The sequence below is a fragment of the Salvelinus alpinus genome, chromosome 6 (assembly GCF_045679555.1).
Source record: "Salvelinus alpinus chromosome 6, SLU_Salpinus.1, whole genome shotgun sequence".
NCBI classification, from domain to species: Eukaryota; Metazoa; Chordata; class Actinopteri; order Salmoniformes; family Salmonidae; genus Salvelinus; species Salvelinus alpinus.
This window is the reverse complement of record NC_092091.1, coordinates 80,264,315-80,281,616: the sequence shown is the minus strand read 5'-3', so window position 1 is coordinate 80,281,616 and position 17,302 is coordinate 80,264,315. Positions and strand designations below refer to the sequence as shown.

The 17,302-nt window shown below is 45.1% G+C and overlaps 1 protein-coding gene across 2 annotated transcripts in view; it reads right to left on the bottom strand.

Moving 5' to 3' along the window:
- Positions 1-4,232: 4,232 nt before the first annotated feature.
- Positions 4,233-17,302, bottom strand: part of LOC139579451 (neuronal acetylcholine receptor subunit alpha-3-like) — a 20,365-nt gene continuing 7,295 nt past the window's right edge. For both annotated transcript variants that reach the window (XM_071408133.1, XM_071408134.1), the window contains exon 7: positions 4,233-5,439. In XM_071408133.1, the coding sequence (XP_071264234.1) occupies positions 5,314-5,439 (126 nt within the window). In that variant the 3' untranslated portion in view covers positions 4,233-5,313. The remainder of the gene's footprint in view (positions 5,440-17,302) is intronic.

Genomic DNA, 17,302 nt, shown 5'->3' with positions numbered 1-17,302 from the left:
TGGGTTCTGTATCCAATATGTGACCTGGGATCACTGGTGTGGGTTCTGTTTCCATTATGTGACCTGGGATCACTGGTGTGGGTTCTGTAAAAATTATGTGGTCTGGGATCACTGGTGTGGGTTCTGTATCCAATATGTGACCTGGGATCACTGGTGTGGGTTCTGTTTCCATTATGTGGCCTGATATCACTGGTGTGGGTTCTGTAAAAATTATGTGGTCTGGGATCACTGGTGTGGGTTCTGTATCCATTATGTGGCCTGGGATCACTGGTGTGGGTTCTGTTTCCATTATGTGACCTGAGATCACTGGTGTGGGTTCTGTTTCCATTATGTGACCTGGGATCACTGGTGTGGGTTCCGTTTCCATTATGTGACCTGGGATCACTGGTGTGGGTTCTGTAAAAATTATGTGGTCTGGGATCACTGGTGTGGGTTCTGTATCCAATATGTGACCTGGGATCACTGCTGTGGGTTCTGTATCCATTATGTGACCTGGGATCACTGGTGTGGGTTCTGTTTCCATTATGTGGCCTGGGATCACTGCTGTGGGTTCTGTTTCCATTATGTAGCCTGGGATCACTGGTGTGGGTTCTGTTTCCATTATGTGACCTGGGATCACTGGTGTGGGTTCCGTTTCCATTATGTGACCTGGGATCACTGGTGTGGGTTCTGTAAAAATTATGTGGTCTGGGATCACTGGTGTGGGTTCTGTTTCCATTATGTGACCTGGGATCACTGGTGTGGGTTCTGTATCCATTATGTGGTCTGGGATCACTGGTGTGGGTTCTGTTTCCATTATGTGACCTGGGATCACTGGTGTGGGTTCTGTAAAAATTATGTGGTCTGGGATCACTGGTGTGGGTTCTGTTTCCATTATGTGACCTGGGATCACTGGTGTGGGTTCTGTTTCCATTATGTGACCTGGGATCACTGGTGTGGGTTCTGTTTCCATTATGTGACCTGGGATCACTGGTGTGGGTTCCGTTTCCATTATGTGACCTGGGATCACTGGTGTGGGTTCTGTAAAAATTATGTGGTCTGGGATCACTGGTGTGGGTTCTGTATCCAATATGTGACCTGGGATCACTGCTGTGGGTTCTGTATCCATTATGTGACCTGGGATCACTGGTGTGGGTTCTGTTTCCATTATGTGGCCTGGGATCACTGCTGTGGGTTCTGTTTCCATTATGTGACCTGGGATCACTGGTGTGGGTTCTGTTTCCATTATGTGGCCTGGGATCACTGCTGTGGGTTCTGTTTCCATTATGTGGCCTGGGATCACTGCTGTGGGTTCTGTTTCCATTATGTGGCCTGGGATCACTGGTGTGGGTTCTGTTTCCATTATGTAGCCTGGGATCACTGCTGTGGGTTCTGTATCCATTATGTGGCCTGGGATCACTGGTGTGGGTTCTGTTTCCATTATGTGGCCTGGGATCACTGGTGTGGGTTCTGTTTCCATTATGTGGCCTGGGATCACTGGTGGGGGTTCTGTTTCCATTATGTGGCCTGGGATCACTGGTGTGGGTTCTGTTTCCATTATGTGGCCTGGGATCACTGGTGTGGGTTCTGTTTCCATTATGTGGCCTGGGATCACTGGTGTGGGTTCTGTATCCATTATGTTATTATCAGAACCTCTACTTACACAGGAACACCATACTGCTACAGTCTAGCTACAGTCTATAAACAGACACCATACTGCTACAGTCTAGCTACAGTCTATGAACAGACACCATACTGCTACAGTCTAGCTACAGTCTATAAACAGACACCATACTGCTACAGTCTAGCTACAGTCTATGAACAGACACCATACTGCTAGTCTAGCTACAGTCTATGAACAGACACCATACTGCTACAGTCTAGCTACAGTCTATGAACAGACACCATACTGCTACAGTCTAGCTACAGTCTATAAACCTACACAATACTGCTACAGTCTAGCTACAGTCTATAAACCTACACAATACTGCTACAGTCTAGCTACAGTCTATAAACCTACACAATACTGCTACAGTCTATAAACCTACACAATACTTTTACAGTCTAGCTACAGTCTATAAACAGACACCTTAGTGCTACAGTCTAGATACAGTCTATAAACCTACACAATACTGCTACAGTCTAGCTACAGTCTATGAACAGACACCATATTTCTACAGGCTAGCTACAGTCTATAAACAGACACCATACTGCTACAGTCTAGCTACAGTCTATAAACAGACACCATAGTGCTACAGTCTATAAACAGACACCATAGTGCTACAGTCTATAAACAGACACCATACTGCTACAGTCTAGCTACAGTCTATAAACAGACGCCATACTGCTACAGTCTATAAACAGACACCATACTGCTACAGTCTAGCTACAGTCTATAAACAGACACCATCGTGCTACAGTCTATAAACAGACACCATAGTGCTACAGTCTATAAACAGACACCACAGTGCTACAGTCTATAAACAGACACCCTACTGCTACAGTCTAGCTACAGTCTATAAACAGACACCATACTGCTACAGTCTAGCTACAGTCTATAAACAGACACCATACTGCTACAGTCTAGCTACAGTCTATAAACAGACACCATACTGCTACAGTCTAGCTACAGTCTATAAACAGACACCATAGAGCTACAGGCTATAAACAGACACCATACTGCTACAGTCTAGCTACAGTCTATAAACAGACACCATAGAGCTACAGGCTATAAACAGACACCATACTGCTACAGTCTAGCTACAGTCTATAAACAGACGCCATAGTGCTACAGTCTATAAACAGACACCATAGTGCTACAGTCTATAAACAGACACCATACTGCTACAGTCTAGCTACAGTCTATAAACAGACACCATAGTGCTACAGTCTATAAACAGACACCATAGTGCTACAGTCTATAAACAGACACCATACTGCTACAGTCTAGCTACAGTCTATAAACAGACACCATAGTGCTACAGTCTATAAACAGACACCATACTGCTACAGTCTAGCTACAGTCTATAAACAGACACCATAGTGCTACAGTCTATAAACAGACACCATAGTGCTACAGTCTATAAACAGACACCATACTGCTACAGTCTAGCTACAGTCTATAAACAGACACCATAGTGCTACAGTCTATAAACAGACACCATAGTGCTACAGTCTATAAACAGACACCATACTGCTACAGTCTAGCTACAGTCTATAAACAGACACCATAGTGCTACAGTCTATAAACAGACACCATACTGCTACAGTCTAGCTACAGTCTATAAACAGGCACCATAGTGCTACAGTCTAGCTACAGTCTATAAACAGACACCATAGTGCTACAGTCTATAAACAGACACCATAATGCTACAGTCTATAAACAGACACCATACTGCTACAGTCTAGCTACAGTCTATAAACAGACGCCATACTGCTACAGTCTAGCTACAGTCTATAAACAGACACCATAGTGCTACAGCCTATAAACAGACACCATACTGCTACAGTCTAGCTACAGTCTATAAACAGACACCATAGTGCTACAGTCTATAAACAGACACCATAGTGCTACAGTCTATAAACAGACACCATAGTGCTACAGTCTATAAACAGACACCATACTGCTACAGTCTAGCTACAGTCTATAAACAGACACCATAGTGCTACAGTCTATAAACAGACACCATAGTGCTACAGTCTATAAACAGACACCATACTGCTACAGTCTAGCTACAGTCTATAAACAGACACCATAGTGCTACAGTCTATAAACAGACACCATACTGCTACAGTCTAGCTACAGTCTATAAACAGGCACCATAGTGCTACAGTCTAGCTACAGTCTATAAACAGACACCATAGTGCTACAGTCTATAAACAGACACCATAATGCTACAGTCTATAAACAGACACCATACTGCTACAGTCTAGCTACAGTCTATAAACAGACGCCATACTGCTACAGTCTAGCTACAGTCTATAAACAGACACCATAGTGCTACAGCCTATAAACAGACACCATACTGCTACAGTCTAGCTACAGTCTATAAACAGACACCATAGTGCTACAGTCTATAAACAGACACCATAGTGCTACAGTCTATAAACAGACACCATAGTGCTACAGTCTATAAACAGACACCATAGTGCTACAGTCTATAAACAGACACCATAGAGCTACAGTCTATAAACAGACACCATAGTGCTACAGTCCAGCTATAGTCTATAAACAGTACAGATCAGTGAGATGCTTTTCATATTTTGGGAGAATATTGCATTTATTCCAAATCCATAAAGTAGTGCATCCATACTATACAGAAAGCAGGAAACATCGGTACCAAAGTGACAGTCACTTGAGAGCGAGGTGTGCATTGCTAATTAAACAAACAATGAAAAGCTTTAATGCGTTGGATTAATGACAATAACCATACAAAAAAAAACTATTATCCAAAAATCTGTCGGTACTGTATGGTAATATAATTATAATTATTATAGAATTGTCTTATAGTAATTGTATATAGATGCAGAGGCCTTGGTCAACCATTGTCTGCATCCCAAATGGCACCCTATTCCCTATATAGTGCACTATTTGTGACCAGGGCCCATAGTGCTGCCCACAGGGCTCTGTCAAAAGCAATGCACTATGTAAGGTATAGGGTGCCAATTGGGAAACAGCCATTCTAAGTCCATCATGCATGATCTACTTATTGTATTTCAGGAGATCGTTGAATGCAGAAACTTAATTAAAAAGAATGAATAAAAAACACAAATTAATCGTCATGGAATCGGATGATAGAAATCCCTTAGATTAATTAATATCTGTATAGAAGAGGAAGCTGCTATTTCTGGATGGAAACTGTTCAGGCTAATTTAATCCGGCACGTATTTACTGAGGCCATGCCAATTATACCTTCTAGAACATTGATAAGAACAACATCGTAGTCGTGTTCTAAATCACATGGATGGATTCTAATCGCCAGGCAAGAACGGGATCTCTGATTGGTTGGTTGTAGTTTTTTTTATAAGAATGCACTGTGTCATGTCATTCTGATTGATTGAGACACAATAGCACAATAACTGGGATTGGTTCACGACAGAAACCTGATTTATGTGATTGGTAATTGGTTATGACTCACATCCAGCGGCTCTGACTGGTTTTTGGTTCTAACTCATACCCGGCGACTCCGATTGGTGACTGTTGATTGGTTCTTGGTGTCTACCATGTATACAGTATGATTGTGTCATTTATTTATTTAGAATTTACAACACAAAACCAACGAGTCCATTTGTGGAGGCAGCCGGTGGTGTCAGTGAGCCCTTATTGGTTCTGGGTTATGACAGGAAGCCAATGACAGGCTGCAGGAAGAGGCCGAGGGTTCCGAGGATGCACACCGTCACAAACACCCACAGGAAGATTCTGTCTATCACCATGGCAACGTACTTCCAATCATCCTCCACCTGAGAGAGAGGGATGGATGAAGGGATGAAGGGATGGAGAGAGAGAGAGAGACATAAATAATGACACACTGTCTTTTCAGAAATGAATCAACAAATGTAATTCCTAAACAAAAATAAATACATAACATATACATTCAACTTATTTCTTCAGCAAAAAATAATTTCCCCTCCTCTACAAAACAAAGCGCTCCTTCGTATGCCCACTTCTCCTCAAACAATATGAGATCTTTTACAGCTGAGAAGAACTCAAAATCTACTTTTATTCTTGCTTTCACTAATCCTTTAAAAACACATCTTACATCCTGCCCATATCCCGTTTCTATCTTATGTTTCCTACTCAGAAAAATTGACATCTTAGCTTGTCCCAAAATAAAATTTAACATTTGACATTTTCTTTTCTGTTGCTTACTATATCGAAACCCCAAAATAAAAACAGTGTTATTGAAAACCTCCCCTACAGCTTTAAACAAAGATTCCAGCATTTCCAATAGAGGTTTTATCCTCTCACACTCCATAAAACAGTGAAAAATGGTTTCTCTTATATTACAAAAAGGACATCCATCTCTAACATCTGAGTTAATAACAGATACAAAAGCATTAACTGCAATGATACCATGTAAAACCCTCCATTGCATATCACCAGTACCCTTTTGTAACGGTGGCTTGTACAGTGCTCTCCATTCTGGCTTTACCTTATCATCAATGCCCAATTTTACCCTCCATGGAGTGTCTTTTCTATTTTTCAATGTATCTTTATTCAACACCTTGACACACCCCCTATACAAGTCCTTCCCATTCACCTCATCCAAACTCACCTCCTCCAACCCTCTCAAATCCAGCAATAACACCTTTCTTTCTGACTCTGAGATATTTGGTGTAATCCCTAGTCTTGGAAATGAGACGTCTTCATCTTGTATATTCTTCTTGTGGTTACTAAGCATACCCCACTCTTCCGCTGACAGAGCCTTCCTGCAGCTCCCCAACATTTGTCCGACAATCCTTTCCGACCTCATCCCCAAATGTTCAGCCACCCGTCTTCCATCCATTAAGGCGGGCCCAGCCATGGCCATTAACTGTTTTAAGGTGATTATTTTGCCCTTCACCAGAATCTTGGAGAAATGTGGAACAGCTGCAGTTGTACAATCCAGTCTTGCCCCATACACCAGAGGTTCCTCCAACAGCCAATGCACTGACTCCGCTGAATTTCGTCTGGACACCTTCATTATGCTCCACACTCTGAGAAGGCCTCTGTAAAACAGAGGTACTCCCTCCCTAGAAATCTGTCTACTATCAACCAGAAATAAAGCCTTCTTTAATCCTAATCCTCCAACCCTCTGTAATACAAGACCTGCCACCCCTCTCCACACCACATTTTCCGGTCCATAAAGCAACCTTTGAATAAACTGAAACCGGAAAGCAGCAGCTCTACTAGCAAGATGTACAAGACCTTGTCCCCCCTCCTCTTTTGATAAATACAAAACACTTTGTGGAACCCAGTGATATTTATCCCAAAAGAAATCCACAATAATTGCCTGTATCTTAGTCAGAAGGCCAGATGGTGGTTCTAAAACTGACAACCGATGCCACAGTGCAGAGGCAATCACATTGTTAACTATAATAGTGCGCCCCCTATATGACATACGAGATAATAACCAACGCCATCTCCTCATCCTCCCTTCCACCATTTCAACCACCCCACTCCAATTTTTTTCCATAGTCCCCTCATCTCCTAGGTACACTCCAAGATACTTAAAACCTCCCTTACACACATTATTAACTATAATAGTGCGCCCCCTATATGACATACGAGATAATAACCAACGCCATCTCCTCATCCTCCCTTCCACCATTTCAACCACCCCACTCCAATTTTTTTCCATAGTCCCCTCATCTCCTAGGTACACTCCAAGATACTTAAAACCTCCCTTACACCATTCTAGCCCCCCTGGCAAAGCCATGATCCCTCCAGCCCATTTTCCAATCTGTAAAGCACAACTCTTTTCCCAATTTACCTTTGCAGAGGATATTCCCCTAAAACGATCAACCATTATACTCAAACTATCCACCTCCGCTTGATTTTTCACTAACACAACTACATCATCAGCATAGGCTGAGAGACGAATAGGAGGAATATCCTCTGAAAGGTACACCCCTTCAATGCGACTTCTAATGCTATTTAGTAGTGGCTCTATAGCAATGGCATACAACATCCCTGACAAAGAACATCCCTGCCTAATACCTCTACACACTTTAAAAGGAGCACTCAAACCACCGTTAACTTTCAATACACTTTCAATGTCACCATATATCACCTTTATCATGGCAATAAAACCCGAGCTGAACCCAAACGCCTCAAGCGTGTGCCATAAATATTTATGTTCAACTCGGTCAAATGCCTTTTCCTGATCAATTGAAATTAGACCAGCATCCAACCCAATAGCCTTAGAGACGTCCAAAAAATCACGAATCAGAGAAATGTTATCCCCTATCTGCCTGCCAGGAACACAGTAGGACTGGTCCGTATGTATGATTTGCCCCATCACCTCCCTCAGCCTGTTGGACAAAGCCTTTGACAATATCTTATAATCAGTGCACAATAAAGCCACCGGCCTCCAGTTCTTCACCTCCCTAGGGTCACCCTTTTTGGGCAGTAGGGTTAGGACAGCCCTTCTGCAGCTTATTGGTAGTAACCCTCCGGTTAAACTATCATTAACTACTGCTAGCCAATCCTCTCCCAACATAGCCCAAAAAGACTTAAATAAGTCAACGGGAAGCCCATCAATGCCTGGTGCCCTTCCATTTTCCATGCCTTTTAATGCAGTGTATAACTCCTGCAAAGACAATGGTTGCTCAAGCTCAACCTGAGCTTCTGCAGCCACCTTTGGGAGCCCATCAAAGAACTGCTGTGTCACTGTTTTATCCTCTTTGTACTCACACTTATAGAGCTCAGCATAGAACTCTGCTGCCCTCTTTCTAATTTCACTAGGGCTAGTGAGCTCTTGTCCAACAGCTGATTTGAGACAATGAATAATTTTTCTTTTTCTTTTTTCTAAACCAAAGAAAAACTTGGATGAGGCATCCATTTCAGATATTCCCTGAAACTTACTTCTCACCAATGCCCCCTGTGCTCTGATACCCAGCAGGTCTGCCAATGCAGCTTTTCTCCTCTTGAGGGCCTGAGTATGGCCTCGATCTCCTGTGGTCTCAACCAACGTCATGAGTTCCACTATTTCAAACTCTAAGGCTTTCATTGATCTGGTGATATCCTTGGTGACATTCCTCGTGTATTGATTACAGAATTGTTGAATCTGGATTTTCCCTATATCCCACCACTGTTGAAGTGATACAAAACTGGCCTTTTGAGACCTCCACCTCTCCCACAAAAAAACTGAAACATTTCCTGAAGTGAGCATCACTCAATAAAGTTATATTAAAATGCCAGTATGCACTTTTGGGTTTTACATCATTAATGAACACCACCTCTGTTATTAAACAATGATCAGAAAATCCCACTGGGGTTATCACACTTGATTTACAGACCTGAGATTGATGCTCAAAACAATAAAACCTATCTAACCTGGCCATAGAGATGATGTTCTCTCTCACATGCGCCCAGGTGTACTGCCTTGTTCCTCCATGTTGACTACGCCAAATATCACACAGTTCATGTGTTACAATGAGGCGTTTTAAAAAAGTCCTTGAGGCTATATGAGGTTCTTGGTGATTTCTATCTAAATCGCTGACTGTGCAGTTAAAATCCCCAGCAATAAATAAATAATCTTCTTTGTTACATTTCTCAATGGTATTTGATAATGTCTCTAAAAAACATACCCTCTCAACTGTCACCACTGGGGCATATACATTTATCAGACACATAGTGATGTTTTCATACCTTGCTCTGACTTTTAATAACCTCCCCTCAACTATCTCCTCAACCTCATAAGAAAAAGGCAAAAACCCTTTTGAGAACAAAATAGCCACACCCCCACTTTTTGAGTTTTTATGACTACACACCACTGTCCCCCCCCACTCCTGTTGCCACATAACTTCATTTTCCAAATTACTATGCGTTTCTTGTAGAAAAATTATGTCACTTCCCTTTCCCCTAATTAACTCATACACCATGGCTCTTTTTTTACCATCTCTTGCCCCATTTACGTTTAAAGAAGAAATCTTAAAACTGCTCATGGATGAAAAAAATATACAGAGGATGATACAGCCACCACATCTCTTTACAGAGTTAAAACTGCAACTGAACTCTTTCATTTTCTTTCGAATTTACATCACTTATCACTCTCGTGACCACTTTCTTGAGTCTAGCAATTTCAGGGCTTTTCAACCCTCCTCCTGTAATTTTTGACATCAGAAACTTTGCTGATTCAATAAACAATTCACTTTCAGGGAAAAAATCAGTTACATTGTAATCCTGCATATATTTCTTCCCTTTTGTCAACTTCAGAAATTGACGTATCTTCTCAATCCCATACCTCCCTTCCACCCCATTTGTCTCGCTATATTGTTGTGACGCGTCAGATGACTCACTCTCGCTATCCTCCCCAGAAGAAAACTCCACCATCTCTACCACTTGTTCATCTTCAACTGATTTATCACTCTCTACCTTTCTCTTAGAACTAGACCCTTCACCCCCCCTTACATTCTTCCTTTTACTCCTCGGTATTTTGAAAACATCTGCTTCTTTTTCCGTTATTTCAATCTCCTCTTGCCCTCCAATTTCATTTTCCAGCACCACCTCAGCGACGGCAGTCGCAATCTCACCACCTGTTTCCCCTCCCTCTTTGTTCTGATCTACCACAATTTCCACCTTATCCACAATGCCTTCTTCTCCTACTTTTCCAACCACATCTGCCCACCTTCTCCCTTCCCCTGCACCCTTAGTATTTTCATCCCTTCGCGGTGGTGCGTTATTTGCACCAGCACTATAACTACTACCGGTCTCAGCGCGCTCATTCTCGGGACAACTGCGCACCAAATGCCCCTCTCTTCCACAACCAAAGCATTTCATTGATTCCGTCGAAGCATAAAATACATAATCAAATCCATCAATCTTAAAACTGAACGCTAAATTCAGTTCATCTACGTCCTTTTTTAAAATCATATGCACTTGTCTCCTATGAGACACGACATGTTTCAGCAACGGAGATTTGCATCCAAAAAGAACTTTCTTTATTGTAGATACGATTTGACCATGACGAGATAACTCTCGCTCCAACACTTCATCTCTAACAAAAGGTGGCACGTTAGAAAGTATCACTTTTTTCGCCGGATTCATAAGCGGAAATACCTGCGTCTGTGTCTCCCGCAACACAACACCCGTCTCGACTATTTTATTCACCTTTTCAATAAAATCTAAGAAGATCACTACAGCGCTATTCATCCTTGAGGCTGATTTGATGCTATCATACCCAATGATAGCACCCACAGCCAGGCTACATTCTTCTACTGAACACCCGGCCGCCGCTGGAATCTTTACTCCATGCCTCCGACTAAGTTTTTCAAACTCTACACTTCCGCGAGTGGCCATTTCAACCAGCCCCACCCGCTGGTTGTGCCCTCGCGAAAAAAACAAATAAAAATAAAAATAAAAACAACCTCAACGATCCCACCACCCTTATACGTGCTTAATGATAGTTAAACAATATACCCTTAAAACAACTAAACTAATCAATATATATATATATATACATACCAAAACCCAATAGAGTGAAAATAAATTCCATTCGCTCTCACAATCACTCCTGCTTGAGAGAGAGAGAGAGAGAGAGAGAGAGAGAGAGAGAGAAAGGTAGAGAGAGAGAGAGGTAGAAGAGAGAGAGAGAGAGAGATATGATTTTGGACCATGAAGGAAGGCGAAGGGTTGGGTAAAAAGTGAGGATGAGAAGAAAGAAAGAAAGGTAAAACTGAGTTGACTACTTGTGGAAGCGTCCCCCTACTATAACTGACAGATAGAACATTAGTATGTTAATGGTATTCATCAGTCAGAATCAAACGCACACACACACACACACACACACACACACACACACACACACACACACACACACACACACACACACACACACACACACACACACACACACACACACACACACACACACACACACACACACACACCACACACACACACACACACCAAAGTGTCGGAAGCAGGCAGCCTGACAAAGCTGATTGAGAAGAGAAGTACTTTACATATCAAAGACAGCTTTCCCCCCAAGGGGAGAGTTCAACCTCAGAAGACAACACAAAGAACGCGGGACTTATTTTTCACTAAAGTCTTGTAACTATTTTCTCTTGTATTGTACAGAGAGAGAACTTTTTAAACTCATTAGGGATATTAAACAGTGTTCCATCCAACAATAGGATTATTGGTTGACTTGGTTGATATTATAAACAAGGGAGTATCAACAAACAATGGGTGAACATCCCGAAAAGCAGAGTAGCGAACATGATCTTTGTTATGAAGACCCAGTGCGAGAGAAAACTATTCCTTCAACGTTAACAGAGCTTTGTATGGGCTAACTGTACACACCTTCTTGGCCTTGGTTAAAGCTAAAGTGTTTTATTGTTAGCCGAAGCTAAAGCTATTTGTTGTTTGCCTAAATTAAATCTATTTCTATATTGTTGTCATGTTTTGTCTTTGATCATCATGTCTTGTCCCTGTGCTTCCCTCTGCTGGTCTTATTAGGTTCTTTTCCTCTTTCTCTCTCTCTCTCTCCTCCTCCCTCTCTCCCTCTCCCGCTCTCTCTCTCTTTCGTTCCGTTCCTGCTCCCAGCTGTTTCTCATTCTCCTAACGACCTCATTTACTCTTCCACACCTGTCCCCTATTTTGCCCTCTGATTAGAGTCCCTATTTCTCCCTCTGTTTTCCGCTTCTGTCCTTGTCGGATTCTTGTTTGATGTTTGCTGTTCCTGTGTCCTTGTTCCGCCCTGTCGTGTTTTTGCCTTCTTCAGATGCTGCGTGTGAGCAGGTGTCTATGTCAGCTACGGCCTGTGCCTTCCTGAAGCGACCTGCAGTCTGTGGTCGCGTCTCCTGTCGTTCCTCTCTACTGACGAGAGGATTTCAGTTTCCTGTTTTGGATTTACCTTTGATATATCCAGGAGAATCATTGTTTGTTTGATACTGGAATAAAGACTCTGTTTCTATTACGTCGCTTTTGGGTCCTCATTCACCTGCATAACAGAAGAATCCGACCAAGAATGGACCCAGCGACTACGGATTCTCGCAACACTGCCGTCGAGATCCAGGGAGCAATGCTCGGCAGACACGAGCAGGAATTGTCTGCTGCTCGTCATGCCGTTGAGACCCTGTCCGCTCAGGTCTCCGATCTCTCAGGACAGTTTCAGAGTCTTCGTCTCGTGCCACCAGCTACTTCCTGGTCTTCCGAGTCTCCGGAACCTAGGGTTAATAACCCACCATGTTACTCTGGGCAGCCCACTGAGTGTCGCTCCTTTCTCACCCAGTGTGATATTGTGTTCTCTCTCCAGCCCAACACATACTCAAGAGAGAGAGCTCGGATCGCTTACGTCATATCACTCCTTACTGGTCGGGCTCGGGAGTGGGGCACAGCTATCTGGGAGGCAAGGGCTGAGTGTTCTAACGTTTATCAGAACTTTAAAGAGGAGATGATACGGGTTTTTGATCGTTCAGTTTTTGGGAAGGAGGCTTCCAGGGCCCTGGCTTCCCTATGTCAAGGTGATCGATCCATAACGGATTACTCTATAGAGTTTCGCACTCTTGCTGCATCCAGTGACTGGAACGAGCCGGCGTTGCTCGCTCGTTTTCTGGAGGGACTCCACGCTGAGGTTAAGGATGAGATTCTCTCCCGGGAGGTTCCTTCCAGCGTGGACTCTTTGATTGCACTCGCCATCCGCATAGAACGACGGGTAGATCTTCGTCACCGAGCTCGTGGAAGAGAGCTCGCGTTAACGGTGTTTCCCCTCTCCGCATCTCAACCATCTCCTCTCACCGGCTCAGAGACTGAGCCCATGCAGCTGGGAGGTATTCGCATCTCGACTAAGGAGAGGGAACGGAGAATCACCAACCGCCTTTGCCTCTATTGCGGTTCTGCTGGACATTTTGTCATGTCATGTCCAGTAAAAGCCAGAGCTCATCAGTAAGCGGAGGGCTACTGGTGAGCGCTACTACTCAGGTCTCTCCATCAAGATCCTGTACTACCTTGTCGGTCCATCTACGCTGGACCGGTTCGGCTGCTTCCTGCAGTGCCTTGATAGACTCTGGGGCTGAGGGTTGTTTTATGGACGAAGCATGGGCTCGGAAACATGACATTCCTCTCAGACAGTTAGGGAAGCCCACGCCCATGTTCGCCTTAGATGGTAGTCTTCTCCCCAGTATCAGATGTGAGACACTACCTTTAACCCTCACAGTATCTGGTAACCACAGTGAGACCATTTCCTTTTTGATTTTTCGTTCACCTTTTACACCTGTTGTTTTGGGTCATCCCTGGCTAGTATGTCATAATCCTTCTATTAATTGGTCTAGTAATTCTATCCTATCCTGGAACGTTTCTTGTCATGTGAAGTGTTTAATGTCTGCTATCCCTCCTGTGTCTTCTGTCCCCTCTACTCAGGAGGAACCTGGTGATTTGACAGGAGTGCCGGAGGAATATCATGATCTGCGCACGGTCTTCAGTCGGTCCAGAGCCAGCTCCCTTCCTCCTCACCGGTCGTATGATTGTTGTATTGATCTCCTTCCGGGGACCACTCCCCCTCGGGGTAGACTATACTCTCTGTCGGCTCCCGAACGTAAGGCTCTCGAGGATTATCTGTCTGTTTCTCTCGACGCCGGTACCGTGGTGCCTTCTTCCTCTCCCGCCGGAGCGGGGTTTTTCTTTGTTAAGAAGAAGGACGGTACTCTGCGCCCCTGCGTGGATTATCGAGGGCTGAATGACATAACGGTTAAGAATCGTTATCCGCTTCCCCTTATGTCGTCAGCCTTCGAGATTTTGCAGGGAGCCAGGTTCTTTACTAAGTTGGACCTTCGTAACGCTTACCATCTCGTACGCATCAGAGAGGGGGACGAGTGGAAAACGGCGTTTAACACTCCGTTAGGGCATTTTGAATACCGGGTTCTGCCGTTCGGTCTCGCTAATGCTCCAGCTGTCTTTCAGGCATTAGTTAATGATGTACTGAGAGACATGCTGAACATTTTTGTTTTCGTTTACCTTGACGATATCCTGATTTTTTCACCGTCACTCGAGATTCATGTTCAGCACGTTCGACGTGTACTCCAGCGCCTTTTAGAGAATTGTCTCTACGTGAAGGCTGAGAAGTGCGCCTTTCATGTCTCCTCTGTCACATTTCTCGGTTCTGTTATTTCCGCTGAAGGCATTCAGATGGATCCCGCTAAGGTCCAGGCTGTCAGCGATTGGCCCGTTCCTAAGTCACGTGTCGAGTTGCAGCGCTTTCTCGGTTTCGCTAATTTCTATCGGCGTTTCATTCGTAATTTCGGTCAAGTGGCTGCCCCTCTCACAGCTCTGACTTCTGTCAAGACTTGCTTTAAGTGGTCCGGTTCCGCCCAGGGAGCTTTTGATCTCCTCAAGAAGCGTTTTACATCCGCCCCTATCCTTGTTACTCCTGACGTCACTAAACAATTCATTGTCGAGGTTGACGCTTCAGAGGTGGGCGTGGGAGCCATTCTGTCTCAGCGCTTCCAGTCTGACGATAAGGTCCATCCTTGCGCTTACTTTTCTCATCGCCTGTCGCCATCGGAACGCAACTATGATGTGGGTAACCGCGAACTGCTCGCCATCCGCTTAGCCATAGGCGAATGGCGACAGTGGTTGGAGGGGGCGACCGTCCCTTTTGTCGTTTGGACTGACCATAAGAACCTTGAGTACATCCGTTCTGCCAAACGACTTAATGCACGTCAAGCTCGTTGGGCGTTGTTTTTCGCTCGTTTCGAGTTCGTGATTTCCTATCGTCCGGGAAATAAGAACACCAAGCCTGATGCCTTATCCCGTCTCTTTAGTTCTTCTGTGGCTTCTACCGACCCCGAGGGGATTCTCCCTGAAGGGCGTGTTGTCGGGTTGACTGTCTGGGGAATTGAGAGACAGGTAAAGCAAGCACTCACTCACACTGCGTCGCCGCGCGCTTGTCCTAGTAACCTTCTGTTCGTTCCTGTCTCTACTCGTCTGGCTGTTCTTCAGTGGGCTCACTCTGCCAAGTTAGCTGGCCACCCCGGCGTTCGGGGTACGCTTGCTTCTATTCGCCAGCGGTTTTGGTGGCCTACTCAGGAGCGGGACACGCGCCGTTTCGTGGCTGCTTGTTCGGACTGCGCGCAGACTAAGTCAGGTAACTCTCCTCCTGCCGGTCGTCTCAGACCGCTTCCCATTCCTTCTCGACCATGGTCTCACATCGCCTTAGACTTTATTACCGGTCTGCCTTCGTCTGCGGGGAAGACTGTGATTCTTACGGTTATCGATAGGTTCTCTAAGGCGGCACATTTCATTCCCCTCGCTAAGCTTCCTTCCGCTAAGGAGACGGCACAAATCATCATTGAGAATGTGTTCAGAATTCATGGCCTCCCGTTAGACGCCGTTTCAGACAGAGGTCCGCAATTCACGTCACAGTTTTGGAGGGAGTTCTGTCGTTTGATTGGTGCTTCCGTCAGTCTCTCTTCCGGGTTTCATCCCCAGTCTAACGGTCAAGCAGAAAGGGCCAATCAGTCGATTGGTCGCATATTACGCAGCCTTTCGTTTCGAAATCCTGCGTCTTGGGCAGAACAGCTCCCCTGGGCTGAGTACGCTCACAACTCGCTTCCTTCGTCTGCTACCGGGCTATCTCCGTTTCAGAGTAGTCTTGGGTACCAGCCTCCTCTGTTCTCGTCCCAGCTCGCCGAGTCCAGCGTTCCCTCCGCTCAGGCTTTTGTCCAACGTTGTGAGCGCACCTGGAGGAGGGTCAGGTCTGCACTTTGCCGTTACAGGGCGCAGACTGTGAGAGCCGCCAATAAACGTAGGATTAAGAGTCCTAGGTATTGTCGCGGTCAGAGAGTGTGGCTTTCCACTCGTAACCTTCCCCTTACGACAGCTTCTCGCAAGTTGACTCCGCGGTTCATTGGTCCGTTCCGTGTCTCTCAGGTCGTCAATCCTGTCGCTGTGCGACTGCTTCTTCCGCGACATCTTCGTCGCGTCCACCCTGTCTTCCATGTCTCTTGTGTCAAGCCTTTTCTTCGCGCCCCCGTTCGTCTTCCCCCCCCCCCCCCCCGTCCTTGTCGAGGGCGCTCCTATTTACAAGGTACGGAAGATCATGGACATGCGTTCTCGGGGACGTGGTCACCAGTACTTAGTGGATTGGGAGGGTTACGGTCCTGAGGAGAGGAGTTGGGTTCCATCTCGGGACGTGCTGGACCGTTCGTTGATTGATGATTTCCTTCGTTGCCGCCAGGGTTCCTCCTCGAGTGCGCCAGGAGGCGCTCGGTGAGTGGGGGGGTACTGTCATGTTTTGTCTTTGATCATCATGTCTTGTCCCTGTGCTTCCCTCTGCTGGTCTTATTAGGTTCTTTTCCTCTTTCTCTCTCTCTCTCTCCTCCTCCCTCTCTCCCTCTCCCGCTCTCTCTCTCTTTCGTTCCGTTCCTGCTCCCAGCTGTTTCTCATTCTCCTAACGACCTCATTTACTCTTCCACACCTGTCCCCTATTTTGCCCTCTGATTAGAGTCCCTATTTCTCCCTCTGTTTTCCGCTTCTGTCCTTGTCGGATTCTTGTTTGATGTTTGCTGTTCCTGTGTCCTTGTTCCGCCCTGTCGTGTTTTTGCCTTCTTCAGATGCTGCGTGTGAGCAGGTGTCTATGTCAGCTACGGCCTGTGCCTTCCTGAAGCGACCTGCAGTCTG